Source organism: Gymnodraco acuticeps, unplaced genomic scaffold, assembly GCF_902827175.1.
Source record: "Gymnodraco acuticeps unplaced genomic scaffold, fGymAcu1.1, whole genome shotgun sequence".
NCBI lineage: Eukaryota > Metazoa > Chordata > Actinopteri > Perciformes > Bathydraconidae > Gymnodraco > Gymnodraco acuticeps.
In genome coordinates, this window is record NW_022990198.1 from 1549242 (window position 1) to 1569429 (window position 20188).

Consider the following 20188-nt stretch of genomic DNA (forward strand, 5'->3'; position numbering starts at 1 on the left):
GCCCCAACATATGATGATTTTAGGTGACAACAGCCTCTAGAGGAAGTTGTTTTGGAGATAAATGTAACTCAAACTTTAAACCAAAAAAGCAACATTGTTCTTCCAAAAGTGGCGTCAGACGTGAACAAGCTTTAATTTGGAAGATTCTGTAAAATTACATTTGAACTTAACAAGTCTCCTGTGTCATGTGTTATAGTGTGGTGTGTGTGCATATTGGTGCAACAAATACTAATTGATCTTTATTTTCTCCCCATATATCTGAGGAAATGGTTTCTTTCACAGCTCTGCAGCCCACTGAGTCTGTCTTTTGTTGTTCTGGCTAAAGTGAACATTGGATTTCTTTTTCAACATGTTGTGTTGTCACCAAAAATGGAGTGACGTCAGGTGTTCAGAAGTGCCTGAGTTAAAACAACACACAGTGCCCCCCCGGCAGGTCTAAGGCCAAGGTCCATTGCCTCTGCCTCCTCCGGACTGGGGACATTTTGTACATCACATAGTCCTTCTCATCAACACTGTGCTCGTTATATCCTGCAGACACTATTTTTACAAGATAGAAACCAAGGCTTTTCACTCGCTGTTGGATGACTCACAAGTACTTTGCCTTGGGCTGCTGCTTTGTTTGCATAACTCTCTTTTACCGTGATCTGCAAAGCAATGTTGTTTTTTTATGTGTCTGTGTGTCATCCTCTCTTTGTTGCTTATCAATACATTTAGATTCAGTCTGTGTTTCTGCGTATTGACGTAGTCATGCCTTTTATACCTGTGTGATGGAGAGTGCACACTGCTGTGTGACTCCCCTCTGCCAGAACCCCCCCCCCTCCCCGCGTGTCCTGACCTTTGTCTGTTGGAGGAGCTGCTCATTGCTTACTCACATCTGACTGGCTATGATAAATAACGGGGGGCAGTCACACAGTCTTGTTTGTAGATTTAATTGAGAGTTACATAAGTTCTTGCTGTTGTTGCCGAAGCGGGAAGGCGGCAGCGGCCATCCTTGGAAAGTTTAGTTCAGCTGAATTGAGATTTGACACAATAATAACTGGGTTGACAGCAACACAAACAGTCCTTTTCAATTGCCTTTTCTCTCTTGCACATGGATAATACCAATGATCTGTCCAGTCTCCTTCATGAGAGAAACAAGGCCTGGGCAAAGGCTAGGAAATCAGATTCAGAGGTAGAATGGCTGCATTTTAGGCAGCTAAGAAAAAGCTTCACTTCACATATCAAAAGTGCTAAATCAAAGTACTATCTGTCAGTAACCACAAAGAATCTGAATAATCCTGGAACATTTTGGAAAGCCATTAAATCGTTATCCACCGGCGATATCCGTAATGAGCTACCTCCGTGCATTACCACAGCATCTGGCTCTATATCGGACAGGGCTACTATGCTAAATTGCTTTAATGAGCATTTTGTGTCCTGTGGTTCTCTATTTGATTCTGTCACTAACTCTGCTTCTGTGAACACTACAGTATGTGACTCTGAAAAACGTGTGTTGGAAAACCCTTTTAGTTTTACTCCTTTTACTGTTGATGTTGTTCGTGAAGCTTTAACCAAGTTAGATCCTAAGAAACCGGCAGGCCCGGACAACGTAGAACCTTTCTTTTTAAAGATAGCTGTAGATTTGATTGCTCCACCTCTCACTACTCTTTTTAACCTCTCCCTCAGCACAAACACAATTTCAAAATTGTGGAAGTCAGCGTATGTCCTGCCTTTGCTAAAAGGAGGGGAGGCCACCTTATTAAATAACTATAGGCCAATCTCTAAGTTGTCAGTTCTGGCTAAGGTTCTTGAACGCTTAGTGAGTGAACAGGTAAAGGTGTTTTTATGTACAAATTATATCCTGTCTAAACATCAGTCAGGCTTCAGAAAGCAACACAGCACCATCACTGCCACAATGAAAGTGGTAAATGATATTACGAGTATTTTAGATAATAAGCAGAGTTGTGCAGCTCTATTTATTGACCTTTCAAAAGCGTTTGACACCGTCGATCATCACATTTTAAAGCAGAGGTTAGCCAGTATAGGCATGTCCAGCCATGCAGTAGGGTGGTTTGTGAACTACCTCTCTGAAAGGTCCCAATGTGTTCACTTTGATGGGCTGTCTTCTGAGTGGTTAAACATTGCTAATGGTGTTCCCCAAGGTTCTGTTTTAGGTCCACTTTTATTCTCCATCTACATCAACAGTTTAGGTGAAAATGTGGATGAAGCTACTTTACATTTTTATGCGGACGATACCGTGATGTACTGTGCAGGTCCCTCCATTCAGGAGGCTGGTGTTAAATTACAGGCTGTTTTTAACATTATTCAGACTCGGCTCTCTGAGCTAAAGCTTCTTTTAAATGTTGAGAAAACCAAGGTAATGCTCTTTTCTAAAGCTAAAAAGACACCAGAGCCTGTTTTAGATATTGTAACTACGCAAGGAATAAAACTTAAAGTGGTTACCTGTTACAAATACCTTGGTATCTGGCTTGATGATTGTCTCACTTTTAAACTTCATGTCAATAACCTGCTTAAAAAGCTGAGGGTTAGGCTAGGTTTCTTTTCAGAAACAAGTCCTGTTTCTCTTTTGAAGCCAGGAAAAGGCTAGTCACTGTGACCTTTTTACCTGTGCTGGACTATGGTGATTTGATGTATATGAATGCACCTGCCAATTGCCTGGTCAAGTTAGATGCTGCGTATCACAGCGCGCTAAGATTTGTGACAAACTGTAAAGCATTAACCCATCACTGTACCCTGTATGCAAGGGCTGGTTTGCCTTCACTAACTGTACGGAGGCTCAGTCACTGGTACATTTTTATATACAAAGCCATGTTACGGAAACTTCCATCTTATATCTGCTCCCTGATCTCACGGAAAATTGTAAGTGGCTACTGCCTGAGATCGAATGCTGTGGTTTTATCAAATGTGCCAACTGCTAGGACTGTCTTAGGGAAGACAGCTTTTAGATGCGCAGCTCCTCTGTCTTGGAATAGTCTGCAAATTAAATGGAAACTGAACAATCTGGTGCCACTAAATGTTTTTAAAGCTCGGTTGGATGCTAGTCAATCGGAAGCTATTGGTACCTGTTTATGTGGATAATTATGTAAATGATGCTGTATGATGTCCTTTTGTTGTTCTATTTATGTTTTTATGTTTCATGTGAAACTACTTGAGCAGGTCTCCCTTGAAAAAGAGATCAATGATCTCAATGGGATTTATCTGTATAAATAAAGGTTTGAAATGAAATGAAATTAATGAAAGGATAGTTTTGGCAGAGCTGCAATGTAACTAAGTACCTTTATTCAAGTACTCTACTAAGTACATTGTTTAAGTATTTGTATCTCAGAGAGAAGTTTTTACTTTTACCCCAATACGACAGCTGTAGTTAGTTTGTAAGCTTTACTTTCTTACAAAATGTGTTTCACATAAAACATAACATTTGATGGTATGTTAAATATATGGATGAATGTATTACAAATATGTAAATGAATTGAACTATACTTAATAACATTTAGGCCTCCTCATATGGAGCTATCGGTAATACAGTTTTCTAGACGCTGGTGTAGTAAAGCCAGCAGGTGGTTTATCCTCAAATAGAGTGAATTAAGCAATTTGCACAAATTGTCTGCTATTTTACACCTTGTCTGATCACCAAGTTGTAATAGATCCTTCAAATAAATGCTGTAATCACACACAACTCTACACAGTGGAGCTTAAATTCAAAAGATCACACCCGTAGGACCATTAAAACTCTATCAACACTTTATTTTCACAATTCTCCTTTGCATGCTTGTCGCCAGAAGATTGTTTTTGATTCACTTTGTTAGTGTAATCAAAAGTAAGACAAACTTTAACTATAAAACCCTAAAGTTGCTCTTCATTAGTTTGTCAATTATTTTACTAAAGAGGACAAACATGTCAGAAATCCCTTAGGCTTCACAAATACTGCAGGATAAAACTATTTCTCTTCACAGAGTGAGGTGCAGAAGCATGCAGTATCTTAACAAATGACTCAAAATAAATGTTTTGGAGATTTCCTTTCTTAAAAGCCACTGTTGGTGTCACCTTGGTGAAGGGTTTTCAGCAGCAATATGCACAGTGTCATTCGTCCCTCTGTCTGACGGTTTGATAATAACCTCATTATTGGCTCCATGTGGTTGTCTGTTTGTCAGAGATAGAAGTACCAGTTAAAAAAAAGTTGGCAGGAAGGAAAGTGGGCAGTTCGAGAGCTTTCAATCTGACTCATTGTGCCGGGTTTTCTTCAGGGGATGGACGCTCACAGTCATCACCCAGCATGTCCATGTGACAGTTTACTGCATGTGGGGAGATAACCACCTCCCATGTGATGACGGGTAATCACTTATTACATTGAATTAAGCATGATCAAACACACCGCAACACTTCCTGTCATCCCCATTACCTTCCTGGCTTTCATATTATAGCATTAAAAGTATGTAATACTAAAGTGGAGATAAGAAATACAGTATGAGCCTTTAAGTATGTCTGAATCCTTCTTTGGCGGAAACAGAGGCTCAAGTTTAATGTTGTCCTCCAGACTGTTATGGATTGAATATTTCTATACAATCCATAGTTGGAGATCTTTCAATCCTTGCAATATGTCTGTGCATGGGTAAAACGTGATATTCCACCTCAGCACTTTTTCGTTAGTTCCTCATTTAAAGAGGAACTCCACCAATTCACACATCATCATCATCATCAGTTTGCTTGTCATTCAAAACAATCGTATGATGTATTTGGAGCTGCTGTTGAATTGTGCTGCATTGTAGAGTTTTAGTTTTTTTACTTTTGGGCAAATGAGTCCCATCATTTAAAACATTTGTAATGATTGTTTTGGTGTATTCACTTTCCTTTCAACAACTTCTAATACTACTACTAATAATAATACTTTGAATTTATTTAGCGCTTTTCACTTAAAGTCGCTTTACAAAAATACAATTCGCACAACAAACAAAGATAGTATGAAGTAAATTAGAAACATTACAAAGACGAAGTTGGCTAATTAATTACAAGATTGACAGAAAAGTAATCCCAACTATTACATCAAGTGAATAAACGATACAGTATTTTGTCATGCAAACAGGGCAAAAAAAGCTCCTTTCAGACTCTCAAACAGGGGGATTTTATGCTATTCTTTGTTTTATATAATTAAAGTGAATATCATTGATCTTAAGTTAGAAAACAGGACATTTAAAAACACAACTTTGGAATACTCTTTGACATTTTATAGACCAAATGACTAATGTAGAAAATAATCGACAGGTGCATCCCTTTACTCCTTTACAGTTGGCTCTAAACTGACCCTGATCAAATTCAATAAGTCTAAGTGAACTGAATGAACCATGCAATATAAAATAACACAATATGTCAGCTTGCATTGCTGGCTCATCATCTGTTCACTTGCAGCCGTTACGCTGTAATCCCCAGGCCTGCCCAGCTGCACTCCACCCTTCTCGCTCTATTACAATGAACAGGAGGACAGATTGACTGCGACAGGCGTGCAGTGCCTCACACTACAGTACATCGATTGCTGGGGGACAGATATAGGTTGTCTTATTACTGGGAGCCGAGACATGCTGCCATCGGCTTACAACGGAAGGGAAAGGAGGAGAGAGAGGAAGAGAGGCGATTAATATGCCCATCTGCTCGCTGCTGACTCATATTCCTCAGTGTAACACTGTCCAAACCTTCATTTTACTGTTGTTCTTTCTGCACGTGTGGTTTTCTGTTCCATATCAAAGCTCTGTTAGCCTACTTCTACACAGAGGAAGAAAAAACAATGCCCTCCTTTTTTATTGTGTCACAGCAACAGAGCGACCTGCCCCAATTTCGGAAGTGCAACACCAAAGTGTGTTCAAATATTTAGTTTAGTGCACCAGGACCAAGTATATTAATGATATTAATATTATTATGTTTGTCTGCCCCTTCCTCTGTCCTCATTCACACACACAACACACACACGCACACACACACACACACACAACACACACACACACACACACACACACACACACACACACACACACACACACACACACACACACACACACACACCACACACACACACATACACATACACATACACACACACACGCACACACACACATACACACACACACACACACACACACACACACACACACACACACACACACACACACACACACACACACACACACACCACACACACACACACACACACACACACAACTGATGATGGCAGAATGACTGATGCTGTTTGGCATTACTGGGGCACAATTCCTTCTGAATGCCCTAAAATGTGGCCTCCCCTGCGCCCCCATCCCCACACTCTCCACAGTCCTCTTAGCGAGTATCCAGTGACCCCCCCCATCTCTAAGACACACTGTCAAACCTCACCCTTTGGCAGTCACGCTAAGCATGCTCACATTGTGTCGTGACCCTCCATAGGACTGGAGGTCGTTTGGAAATGTTTGATTCTGGAGGATAATTATACCAAAAGTGTACTCTTTGTTATCTACATTCTCAAATGTATCAATGATTAAGGTTTGAAAATACAAGATTGACTAGAATCTTGCCTCAATAAGTAGCATAGAATAAGCTAACGTATATCCTAATTGAATACCCCCACAAATTAGCATTGCGCTTCCATAAAGTTGTTGTGATTTTTAGACCTGTAAACATTAATACATTAATTGGGTTATGTTATTTGCTAAGTAAAACAAGTAATAACTCTTATATGTGAATACATCTATTGTAAATGTTTACTGGTTTATTTGCTAGTTGTGGAAAGAAGAGCATTTGAGGCATCAGGCTTTGGGAAACATCACCGTTTGACATTGTTGACGGTTTTCAGACTTTCTATAGGCCAACAACTGTGTGTCGTATACTTGCAGGTCTGTTAGGCAGTGCTAGGTTCAACGGCTCTTCCCAGAACTACAGCACGCTCCTGCTGGAGGAGGAGACCGGGCTGCTGTACGTGGGAGGCAGAGGAGCTCTGCACGCGCTCAACACCTCCAACATCTCCACCCCTTCAAACCTCACGGTGAGTGCCACAGATCAGCATGTTAATTGCCACAAAGAAACAGCAAACACCCAGTTTCACACATTTATTTTCATTTCTTGAGTGCTAAAAGAGGACAAACTAATAATAGCCTTAAGCAGATTGAGCAAATCCCATTGTGTACGTCCAATTTTATGGATATGGCATTAAATGCACCAGGCGTTTATTCAAGGGTTACTGAACATGAAGACAGAAAATAAAGTGAGCTGTCTTTTCCCTCTCTTCCTGTTTGCCACACATACACATTTGTTCTGCTTCATCTCCCCACTGTTCTGTCTATAAATCTTTCTATTTATCTATGTATGTTTCCATCTCTATTTATTGATCTGAGTCATTCTTATTATGCCCCCTCCCTGTTGTCTGCAGATTGATTGGAATGCTTCCCCTGAACAGAAGAAACAGTGTCTAAACAAAGGCAGAGACAATCAGGTAGCTTCATATCAAGTGTATTGTATTGTATTATTATTCAGTCCCTCTTTGTTTTAAGAAAACTCTTTATTTACTGGGTTATCATTGTAGAACATTTCTGCTTTTTAATGTGTAGATTGCTTCTTAAGGCAGAAAAGTTGATAATCCTTTCAAGTGCTTCTTATTACATTTCTCCTGAGAATACAAAATCCCACTCGTTCATTGAATGTTTGCATAAAATAGCCCCTGTACATGAAGTGGATTGACTGGCCTATGCTTTCTGTAGCTCTCGCCAATTGTTGAGACAGAAATAACCTATTTTCCTCTGTTCTCTGCAGACAGAGTGCTACAATCACATCCGCTTCCTGCAGAGATTCAATGAGACTCACCTGTATGTCTGTGGAACAAATGCCTTCAGACCTCTTTGCGCTTACATGGTAAGAGCTTGTGTTGTTTCATAATAGTTCCCTTACGACTACACTTAAATTGAAATGATTCATTGTCTTTTTTCTCTCTGTAAGGATGCAGAGCGGTTCAACTTCACCTCTGGCTTTGAGGAGGGCAGAGAAAGGTGTCCATATGACCCAGCAAAGGGGTACACGGGCCTTATTGTAGGTGTGTATTCCAAATGTGCCCTTTTTTTTCATGATTTTATAAAAAAAGAAAGAAGAATACAGTAGAAATACACAAATACATAGTAAAACTGTTTACACTATACATTCATACAACATACAAATGCAATATTGATGGAAAATCTGACAGTATACCGTAACAAATCAGTTATCATTTAATGAAGTCCAACACAATACATTTTTCCCACTATTGCAATAATTGATCAACTTAGTATTTTTCTCCATTTGTTAAACATTAGTCTCAATACCTGATACAGTCAGTGTATGCTAGAGCTTTCTTCCTGGGTGCTATTATATCTTGAATAGATATTCTTCTTGTACCAATAAATGAGCCGCCATTCCAAATTGAATTTGTTTCATACACAGCATATTGGTGTAGTCATAGAAGCATGCAGCTAAGGGGAACATTTGCTGGCAAAAACAGGGCACCATGCTTGATTCCAGCTAAAACAATAGCCTGCAGATTTGCTAGCTAGGCCTACTCTGCGAGGCTATGCGAAATACGTCATCCCGCTATGAGTCTGTCAAGAGTCTTCGTCATCGAGGTCATGGTATATCCAGAGGGGCTAAGTCAAGGGCAGGACTAGCTTTAGACGCTAACATGCTTACAATGACAATTTTAACATGGAGATGTTTAGTAGATATAGCTTTAATTTAGCACGTAAGCATGCTAAAATGTGCTAATTAGCACTAAAGCACAACTGAGGCTGAACATATTTTTGCATGTATTTGTTCATGAAGTAAGTATGAAAAAGTGATTTATAAGTGTTAGGCAAACTAAAGTTTTGAGCTGATGACGGCGCTAGGTAAAAAGTTAGAGGATCAACACAGTTTTACAGTTCATTTTGCCGAGGAACATCCCATTCTGAACCAAATTTCATGGCAATTTTCTTTTGTCTTTCATCCTTCTTCAGACGGTGAGATGTTCACAGCCTCTCAGTATGAGTTTCGAAGCTCTCCAGATGTGCGCAGAAACTCCCCCTTCCCTACGCTCAGGACTGAGGAGGCCCCAACTCGATGGCTTCTGGGTAATTACATTATATGACAACAAAAGCCATAGAAGGGAGAAAAACCTTGAAAAAACATCAAGTAATGATTAAGTGTGTGCAAAAACATTTCATTCTCTGGTGGTTTATATAATTCCATTTACAGCAAAGTACCAAGTGGATGTGTTGATGTTAATACAGAAACTGATGGACTTGGAGATTGAAAATCACATCACACAAATTGCACTGCACTGCAGCTCTAACTGACTTAGTTGTGGCTATTCAATCATACTTAAAAGCTCCATCTTTGGTTTCCAAGGAGACACTTCCTCAGCTGCTAATAGGTCTGTGTTTGGACATGTGGATCTCATTGTGTGTGTGTGTGTGTGTGTGTGTGTGTGTGTGTGTGTGTGTGTGTGTGTGTGTGTGTGTGTGTGTGTGTGTGTGTGTGTGTGTGTGTGTGTGTGTGTGTGTGTGTGTGTGTGTGTGTGTGTGTGTGTGTCTTGTTTGTGTGTGTACAGAGGCAGATTTTGTGGGATCTGTGCTGCTGAAGGAGAGCATTAACAGCTCTATCGGTGACGACGACAAGATTTACTTTTTCTTCACGGAGAGAAGCCAGGAGCAGATTGCCTACCCGAGCCAGACCATGGTGTCCAGGGTCGCCCGAGTCTGCAAGGTCAGCGAGAGCAACTAACCCACATACTAGTAACCATAATCATGTTAATGGTTTGGAAAGTGAAATAAAGAAAAGACACAAATTAACAGATTTATAGTGACTGCAATGTCAGGGAATAAAAGGGTTACGATGGGGGTGGAGAAAAAGTTGCAAGTATTTGAAAATGGTGGGATTATTTATTGCTTTATATCACTGATTAAAGTGAAGTAAAATTAATTTAAGAAGACTTTCTGTTTGAGATTCTTCTCTCGCAGTTGCCCTTCTTCTCCCACTGTAATTTTAGTGCTGAACGTGCAGCAGTTTGGTATCTCTTATCTTGGTTGGTGGTTCTTTCTGTGCCACTGTTGCCAGGCAAACTACAAGTCTCCAACCTCCACCTCCAATGGCAAACCATCTCCCTCTCTTTTTATGCCATCTCTTCCTCTTCTACTCCTCTTCCTCCTCCTCCCTTCCCCCCCCCCTCTCACCTCATTTCACTTGCGATCAGCATCTTCATTTGAAACGACATGCCCAGCAACTCCTTTTCTCCTCCCCCCTTTTTTTCTGCCTGTCGTTTCTTTTGGCCATGCATGGTGCTGTCATTACCATCACAGTATGCTGCTGTGCTGAATTCACTGTTGCAGTTTCTCTAAGGGTTCATAAAAAAGTGTCTTAAAAGATTCTGAGCGGTTGAGATGACATTATGAATACGTTGAAATCCCTACAGTATATCACCTTTTGTGAGAATGTGAAAAGGATTTGCTCGGATGCATGGGAGGAAAGAAAAATGAATGTGAAAGCTGAACATTGCGTAAGCACTTAGGAATCAACTTTTAATATTCAATCAGAGTTAAATGGTCCAAACTCATCAATGCAAACTGACAAGAAGAAAGCCAACGTTTAAAAAAAAAAAAGATTTATTACTAATATTTTTTTTATTTAGGTCTGTTTGGAGCTGTTTCCACTCAATTTACAACCCCATTTGATACATTTGAAACCTAGCTTCAGGAATTCTTTAAAGTGATGGCTTTTTGTCATTCAGACATAACTAAATTATAACGTTAAGGTTCTGAATGTATTCATGAGCTTTGGGGAAATAGCCACAATGAGAGGAAGTGGGATTGAAATTAATATTAAGGAAGAAACTATGCTGCTTAAAAGAATAGTTCACCCACAAAATAACTGTATATCAATTACTCATCCAGTGTTTCAAAATACTTTTTCTTTAATACCATAGGGTGAAAAAAGAGTAGAAAAACCGAGAACATTTAGATGAATTTAAGTAAATTGGGGATGCCAATAACACTAGCAAAAATAAATAAAAATCCACTAATTCACAAACACATGAAATGTCAATGAAATCATGCCATTTAAAAACATGAAACTACTCCTACCCTCTAGAGATACAGTTTTGAGTGTTATGCATGTGTTTGTAAATGGCTGTATTGAAATTGTTGCTGTTGTGAAAAATGGCCTTGGTTTATCTCAAGTCATCAAGGTTTTTCACCATTTTTGAATCCTTGGATCCCCATGGAGGTTTGCGAGAAATGCAAAGTAACCCATGAGTCATTGATATATGTGGGTTATTCCTTTAATTAATGACCATTGTCAGTGTGATATGTGGAGCTATTATTTGGAGATTTCATTATTTTTTCCACATTCATACACTTGAATTCCTGGGAAATCTTTCCTTTTAATGATTGCTCTCTGCATCCAAAACAAGTCATTTCTAGAAATAAGGTCTGGAGTCCTCGCCTCCTCTCTTCATCAGAGCGGTGGAGAGTGTAATCTCTCAGTCTGAACTAGGCCACAGCGGCACATGCAGCTGACGAGCTGGTCCCAGATCAGCCCTGTGGCAGACAGACTCACTGATTTGATGCAGATCCGCAGATAGTGAAGGTCCCTGGCAGTAGCCTCTGGCCTGAAAACTCTGAACACTTGCCATTTTTGAGCTGCATAACTAGTTGTCCTCTTCTGTTTGTCACTTTCCATCCAGACTGCATCTACTCCCTCTGCAATCATGACCTATTTTCACAGAGAAGAGTGTAACTTACATAGAAACAAGGTCTTTTCAGGAAAAAAAAGGAGAAATCAATGCCACTTGGTCATTATTTACTACTATATCTTCTGCTTAGAGAGAAAGGCTGCACAATGTGTTCTCTCCTATATCTTCAGAAAGCGACTTTATGTCAGGCTCAAACTGTTTCCATGATGTCGCCTCGGCTTAATTTCCCCACAGGCGTATTTTGCAGTGCTACGCTTGGATTCATGAGTCGTATTTTCTTGTATTTACGTCATCACAGCCCGATGACCCTGACCATACTTTGATTGACGTTGATTGAGATTTATAAGTGCATCCTTTTAGCTCTTGCATACATCTCTATAACATCTCTTATGGTATTTATCTCTACCCTGCCTTTTCTTCTTTTCTTCAGCACTTTCCTCTATTTCCGTTAACTTTGTTGTTAGGGATAGAATTTCTTAACGTGGCATTTTTTGTTTATAAGATACATCGATTAAACCTATTTTTGTGTGGGAGGCCGAGGCGAGCAGAGAGATTTGATGGATGACAGACGTCTGCGAAAGACACAAAGAGAAAAATCGTTTCTCTCTTTTATTTTCTCTTCTTAATGAGATATGGTAAATTACTCTTTTAGGGAGAGATTTCTTGCTGCTTTGTCTCCCCATGCCACCGAAATGCAATTAGAGGAAATGTGCTAAAGTAAGCACTAACTGTGAGCTCCTGTTTCGTTAGACTCACTTCCTCCTCCCTTCCTTTCTATAGTTATGTGGACATAATGATTTGATTCCATCTTTAAGGGAGATAATTATATCATTGTTTAACAGTTTTTTCAATCACAAGTTTGTGCTTGCTGATGCGTTTATGAGTATGAGAGTTTGTGTAATCTAAGATATATTAGCTCATTGACTTCCATTCATCCATACGTTGTCTCCTCTGTGTGCAGAATGACTGGGGAGGCCAGAGGACCCTGCAGAGGAAGTGGACCTCTTTCCTTAAGGCCAGAATGGTGTGTTCAGTCCCAGAATATGAGCTGCACCTCAACATCCTGCGCAGTGTGTTTGTCCTGCAGGGTCGGGACGCTCAAAGCAGCATTTTCTATGGTGTCTTCGGCCTGGAATGGTAAGAGACAACATGGATTCTGCTTTGAATATTAAATAATTGTATTCTACACTAACTGGCCTGGCTTTACCTCTGCCAAGGAGATTTCGGCTCGGTTTGTTTGTCTGTCAATAGGATTACAGAGAAACCTATGGGCCTGATTTCCATGAAAAACGCCTTCAGGGGTGTATTCTGGGCCAAGGAAGAACATCACATTTTGGGAGGAATCAAGGGCTGGATTCACAAATTCTGTTTTTATTTTCATTAACACAGAGATAGAGCATTTGTGCTGCATTTGGTGTTGGAATAAGCCGATAAATTATCCATATGACTGCGGAAAACCACACGCCCTCACAAGTCAGAACATCAACCCAACATCAAAATAGATATCAACATTTATTTTAAATGATCTGAGCAATCAACAGATTTTCCATGTAGTTTCCACATTACGTCTTAAAACTAATGAACACACCGCCGTCTGAAGAAAAACGTCCCATCTCTGGAAATGGAACATTCCAGGGAACATATACAGTACATGTCCCCTGCCAATTTGATATATTTTGAAGCTTTGGAATCTAGACAAGAATTTCAAATGTAGTGCAGTAAACAGTATGACGACATCACAAGTGAGAATGAATGTAAAATGATTCAAGTATTTTAGGACAGAAAAAGTCTGCAAAGGTTCCCTCCAGAGGGAGTTTCTCACCCCCCCTCCCTGAAACGCCTCCATTAGACTCCTTTGTTTACTTCAGTAACATAGTGACGTCACTACGTAACACTTGCGCTTCTATTGGCTAGTACACCAACACATTGTAAGTGAGGTGGCGGGACATTTCTTAGCAGTTGACCAATCACAACGGAGCCGTCCAGCTAACCAATCAGAGCAGACTGGGCTCTGGTTTTAGACAGAGGGTGAAAAGAGGTGCTGCAGCACAGGCAGTATGAGAAAAATAAAGACCTTTTTGAACATTAAAGCATGGAGACATGTCACAAAACCTGTCATTTCCATATGTGTCTTGGGCTCCACAAACCTGCGCTGGATATTTTTCTTTATTTTCTGACATCCTACCGATTGAACAATTACTCGTAAAATAATCCCCATATTACCAGATAACGATAACCATCATTTATTCCAACCCTGAGCTGTCAAAACAAAAGCAGCAGGCTGCAGTCAGAGCTGACGTGACGGCTGCCTTTGGAATATCTGGCAGCGGAGTGAGTGTGTGTTTATGCAGAGTCATGCTGCATAAAACTGTTGAGATTCAGATGCAAAGGATAGCATTGCAACAGGACAGTAACACAATCTACTTCCCTGTTGATTTTCCCTCTTTTTTGGTTTTTGTTCACCACTACACTTCCTTTCGTGGATATTCAAGCTCAACCTCTACCAGTCTATTTCCTCATTCAGTGATGGAGCACTTATTTGTATTATCAAATCTGTTCTTCAGTTTCTAGAGTCATTGATTCATTGTTTTGGTCTTTCAAAATCTCAGGAATTAGTGAAACATATCCATCCCAGATGTCCAATGTCTTATTTTGTCAGTCCAAAAAAAGAACATTTGAGAGGCATGAAAACAGTATTTACCGTCACTTTTTTCTCTGTCTCTTTCTTGTCCTTCTCCATACTCTATGTTGTGGGGGAAATAGGCTCACACACCTGCGAGTAGTAGTAGTCACTATGCGTTAGACTCAGGCGTGAAACAGTGAGTAAGCCCCTGAGCTATAACTGCTCACCAGTTTTAAAGACAGATTCAGGTTTCACTTCAATCTCTTTTTCCTCACTTGGATACTTTTGAAGACTGAGGTGGGCACACACAATGGACTTAAGAATGTGACGCATACATTTTCCCCCCATTACTAATCTCACCTGTAGGGCTTAAGATTAAGGGTCACCTGGTTCCACGACTCATGCTGTTGTTATGTTGTTCTAAAAATCTTTTCTTTCACCAAAGCCACAAATGGAGCTCTTTATTCATGACTCACAGGGAGTGGGTATTTCGGTGCTGAAATCTCTGCAAAACAAATATTTCCTTCTGGAGTGGCTGATGGTATGAGCTACAGAGGATAAAGAGCAACATCACACACCTGTCAGTGACAGAACCCTCACATGTCCATTCAAGACAAAGTGATACAATCCAAGTGGAAAATGTGAGGGTGAAACTTTAGCACGTCAACACCCCCAGTTTTCATAAAACAGAGATGAGCAGCTCATTTTCGCCTTACGATCCATCATGCGTTTGAAATTCGATCTGTGTGGCAGTTTCTCCCTTGATAATAACCCCTCGGTGTGTGTCCCACATTGAGTCATTAATTCTGACTGTGTCCTCTGAATATGTCCTCAGGAAGAATATCAAAGCCTCTGCTATCTGCCAGTACGCCTTCTCAGATGTGCAGAAGGCTTTCGATGGGCCGTACATGGAGGTGCAGGACTCAAAGTGGAGGGAGTTCACGGGGAAAGTTCCAGAGCCAAGACCCGGATCTGTGAGTTTCATCTGTAAAGACTCTTACTATTATCAAAGTATTTAACGTCCAGCTCTTTCTCTGATCACTCCCCTGTCTTTGATCCCTCCACAGTGTATAACAGACGCTCACAGGTCGCAGGGCATTAACTCGTCTCGGGACCTGCCAGATAATGTCCTCACTTTCGCCAGAAGGCACCCACTCATGGCCAGCCAGGTGCATCCAATAGGGGTTCGCCCACTCATGTTCAAGAGGAGTGTCAACTATGTCAAGATAGTCGTGCACAAGGAGCCAGCGCTGGATGGGAACACTTATACCGTTCTGTTTTTGGGAACCGGTGAGTTTTACTACTGAGAATCAACAAATACAATACAAAGAACAAAAGCAACAAGAAATGGGAGGGCTAACATTTGTTTTTTTGGGCAAAAACAGAATAAGATAACAGACAAAAGAAAGTTAATGCACTGAAACATCTAAACTGAACCATACACATGGCTGTTAAATATTTGTTTTTATCCAACTCTTCAAAATATAATGTAATCCTATTATCGTTGACAACAAATTGGCTTTTCATTGTATTTTGCAATATATAAGTAATTTGATCCAGATTACTTCCTGGTTGAGCTTTTAGTATAAATATGTTACCGATGAATTATATTTATATATAAATAATATAACTATCTGGGATCAATCTGTACTATATAAACATAATGTTTAAAGGAGTACATTTAAAATAAATGTAGCCAATTTTGAATATTGATCCACAAATGTCTTATCAGTCGACAATATAAAATCAACTGGTGTTCTTCCAGTACAGATGAGACGTGTTTAGCGTTTTTTAGTAGCAGTCATCTTGTAGAATATCTCCAATTCATAGATTCTGGAGTAAAACAATGTGTTTCCTTTGAGAAATAAACAGATTTACAGCATCAATGAAAGAAAAAGGTTGTATCTTCTCTTACAGATGACGGCTGGCTCCACAGAGCTGTAGACATTGGTGGAGAGATGCACATCATAGAGGAGCTTCAGCTGTTTGATAAACCACAGCCCATAGAGAGCATGGTCATATCCTCTGCTCTGGTATGTATTCATGCTTGTAGAGTTCTTAATTAACCGCCTATTTATGCTAAAGTGATGCAAATTAAAACCTTTGATAGATCATGGTCTGGCTTATTAATTAACGACGTATAATTGGAATGTAAAAATGCCTTGACAAGGATTTTATTTATGAATTGGATTGGGTCATTAGAGCACTTTAAAGAATATTTGAATACATTTATACAAGCGACACATATAAGTTATGTTTTGGGTGTGCAGCTTATCTACAGCCACAAGGCAATTTTCATCAGTGATTGATTATTAATCAGGTTTTTTAATAACAGTGCATTACAATCCTTGTGTAGATTTTTCTAGTTTCAGGCTTTAGAAGTCATAAATATAAAATCTCTCCATCTTGTGTTTTGCAGAGGAGTATTTACGTTGGCTCGTACTCCGGAGTGGTGCAGGTACCAATGTCCGCCTGTGAGAGATACACTTCCTGTTACGACTGTGTGTTCGCCAGAGATCCCTTCTGTGGCTGGGACAGGAAGGTGTGTGTGGAAATATCCTCACATGCACAGAGGTGAGGGAACACACAGCTGAACACTAACCACTGCACATTTCCTCTTTTCTTTTTAAATGTCATTTCTGGTGTTGCTTCTCTGGATCAAAGAGGACACAGACAGACACACAGAGCCAACACAGTCTATTCAATTCATTTGTTCACAAACGTAAAGAGAACCTATTTAAAATATATTGTAAATATCTAAAATGGCTGAAAGTTCATGTATCAACATTTACAAGCTAAAAAACACCAAACAAGTACATTAAAACTGAACTGATCTACTACGAAATGGTGCCATAACATTCATTTCATCAGTCAAGACATTGGTTTAAAATAAGTAAGATATGATAAGCACAGACATAAGGTAAAGGTATAATATTGATACAATTGAAATGCATTATAAGTCCCCAGCCATTTAGTGTAATCAAGCTTTGACATATTTGATTTACAACTGCTGCTTTAAGCTCCTTTTTAAGACAGATCATGATGTGTTTATAGTGTTATCAATCTCATTCAATACAAACCACACTAAGCCTGGTACTTTCAAGTTTACGTTTTCACCCTTTATAAAATGCTTTTTCCTAGTATTATATAACTCCCAGGAGAAGAATACTAATGCACATTGTTCAGGTATATACGATAACTCAATGTTTTATAGGAAGTGTAAAGGCAGCACTTACAGAGTGTCTGCATTGCTTCCCCATTTATCCTGAGTCATATATCTTCCTAAAACTCCTCTGAAGGTCCACCTGTTTTAAATTAATTGTCTCCACTTATTCTCTATGCTTGCACTTGGATGACAGCCATATAAGCTTTTTACATTTGAGTAAATGTATTCCGTATTCTTCAGGTAAAAATAAAAGGGATTTTTTAAATAAAGTGTATATAAGTATCAACACCTCCACATGAATAATATAACAAGGACCTACAATAGTGAGTTGTTCAATGATGATTACACACATCATTAGTGTAAATGGAATGAGTAATAGACCTGCAAACAGAGATGACTCATTTGGACTCTGTTTACATTCTTGCATTACTTTCTTTCTTCTGCACGACAGCACTACTGGAGTCTTGTGAATTATTTATACGGCTTATTTTCCCTTCAAACAGAATTTCTATGAAAACAGGTCTAAACAATGAGGTCGACCTTGATTTCTCTCATCAGCTCGGTTCAGCTCAGCGGGAGCTTCTTCTGCACTTTGGGTTAATTAGCCCCTTAAAACATTTTGAGTCATTTTGAGAATACTTGAATTGCTATTGACTATTTAGAAACAGTACACCCATATTTTAAAGATTACAATTCCCATTAAATTATAAATTAATAGACAATAACTTTAAATTTGGCTTTTTTTAAGAAATGTATTATTTACTATTTTAGGTCGTTTTATCTATAACAATGCATCATATTTCACTTGTTTATCACGTTTTATATGTCAAATATCCATTTCTAGTGCAACATAAAAGACTAAGCCGCTGACCAATCACAACAGAGCCGGCCAGCTAACCAATCAGAGCAGACTGGGCTCTGGTTTCAGACAGAGGGTGAAAAGAGGTGCTGCAGCACAGGCAGTATGAGAAAAATAAAGAGCTTTTTGAACATTAAAGCAATTAACCATGTCACAGTAGAGGCACAATATACAATTATGAATCTGAAAATGAGCAGAATAGGGCCCCTTTAAATGTATACTTTAGTGTAAGGCTACTCGGTTATGGCAAAAATCATAATCTCGATTATTTGGGTCAATAATTTAATAAAAACTATTTTCCATTTACTTTGAAAACATCCATTTATTGGAAAAACATTTTTTTAACAGTATGTTTTTAACAGTTGATTACCCTGAACTTTCAGTATAATTCAACTGAAAAATCAATACAAAAATCAATTTAAAAAATCAATAAATAATCGTTTTATTTAGATTATGTTGTTTTCATAATCGTTGCAATCCAAAATTGTAATTGCAATTAAAATAATTTGAGCAGCCCTACTTTAGTGTACTTTATCGAGTAAATGTACTAGTTTACGTGTACATATTGCCAACATAAAACATCCAACACTTTAGATAGAAATGTTGTTTAGTTGTGGGGTGATTCAGCTGGAGATACATAGGAGAACTAGTGCATATTATAATAAACCCACACACACAAATATATAAACATGACTTTGGCTCACTCTCACGCTTTCTTGCTCTCTTCATTCACGCTGCATGAGTGAGTAGCAGACATCTTTATCTTCATTACTGCAGCAGACACATCAGCCTCTCCTGTGCATTTCTCTGGGAGGGGGGGCATCACGTTCGGAGAAAGCTGCAATAAGAATGGAACGGAAATGGGAGAAACCTTACACTTACCTGGTTAATACTGCACCATGTCCACAGTCTTTATTCATGGGGGTTGTTGGAATATACTGATGTAGACAGAGGGAGATTTGTACTCCTGCTACTCTGCCTTGAATCGAGTAAAAAAGTGATATATGTACATGAGGCTCTCTGCCTTAAACCTTCTGCAGTCAGATCTAAAATAGGATGTCAATTGCTGCAGAAACAAGGTGCTCTCTGTTCTGGCTGCAGGTGATTTGGGGTATTTTTTCAAACCGTGATTGTCGTGCTGGCCTCATTAAGTTGTAGTGTCAATGCGTCCTGGTTTTTTATAATGGTTTTAGAAAGCTACTAGATGGTTTCAAGGATGAAGTGTCTTATATCACATGTTATTTCTCTCTTATATTGCTAAGTGATTTCTGCATATCATGTTGTTTTTCTGATAATTATCAGATTATTGTTAATCTGAAATAATAATTTCTGAGTGTTTCCTTGTTAAAGAAAGATTACATTCAAATGTTTTAACTGAATTTGAAATGACTTTATTTCAGGTCGAACCTAACCCAGGATATTTCAAAGGGGATCAGGGGTTGCAAGGAGAATTCAGGAAATGGTAACAACACACACACACACACACACACACACACACACACACACACACACACACACACACACACACACACACACACACACACACACACACACACACACACACACACACACACACACACACACACACACACACACACACACACACGTGCACAAACTCCATTAAGCAACTTTTACATTTTGAGAACGTTTTATATTACCTCCACACCCATTTGTCTTGATTAGTGTGCTCGACTGTCACAGAGGGATTATGAGTTGAAACTCTTCTTTTCCCTGCCTGGAATTTATGAATGTAGCTGCTATTAAGGGATTTCATTAGGTGTCCCCTCCCTACTCATCCCCCCCCAGGTACACATT

At 39.3% G+C, this 20188-nt stretch overlaps 1 protein-coding gene across 1 annotated transcript in view; it reads left to right on the forward strand.

Moving 5' to 3' along the window:
* sema4gb (sema domain, immunoglobulin domain (Ig), transmembrane domain (TM) and short cytoplasmic domain, (semaphorin) 4Gb) overlaps positions 1–20188 on the forward strand; it is a 39682-nt gene that overhangs the window by 12405 nt on the left and 7089 nt on the right. Inside the window, exons 3-14 of the mRNA XM_034218098.1 lie at positions 6873–7021; positions 7406–7468; positions 7786–7884; positions 7969–8062; positions 8994–9107; positions 9587–9741; positions 12687–12862; positions 15184–15322; positions 15416–15638; positions 16266–16381; positions 16768–16922; positions 19774–19835. Of these exons, the coding sequence (XP_034073989.1) occupies positions 6873–7021; positions 7406–7468; positions 7786–7884; positions 7969–8062; positions 8994–9107; positions 9587–9741; positions 12687–12862; positions 15184–15322; positions 15416–15638; positions 16266–16381; positions 16768–16922; positions 19774–19835 (1545 nt within the window). The remainder of the gene's footprint in view (positions 1–6872; positions 7022–7405; positions 7469–7785; positions 7885–7968; positions 8063–8993; positions 9108–9586; positions 9742–12686; positions 12863–15183; positions 15323–15415; positions 15639–16265; positions 16382–16767; positions 16923–19773; positions 19836–20188) is intronic.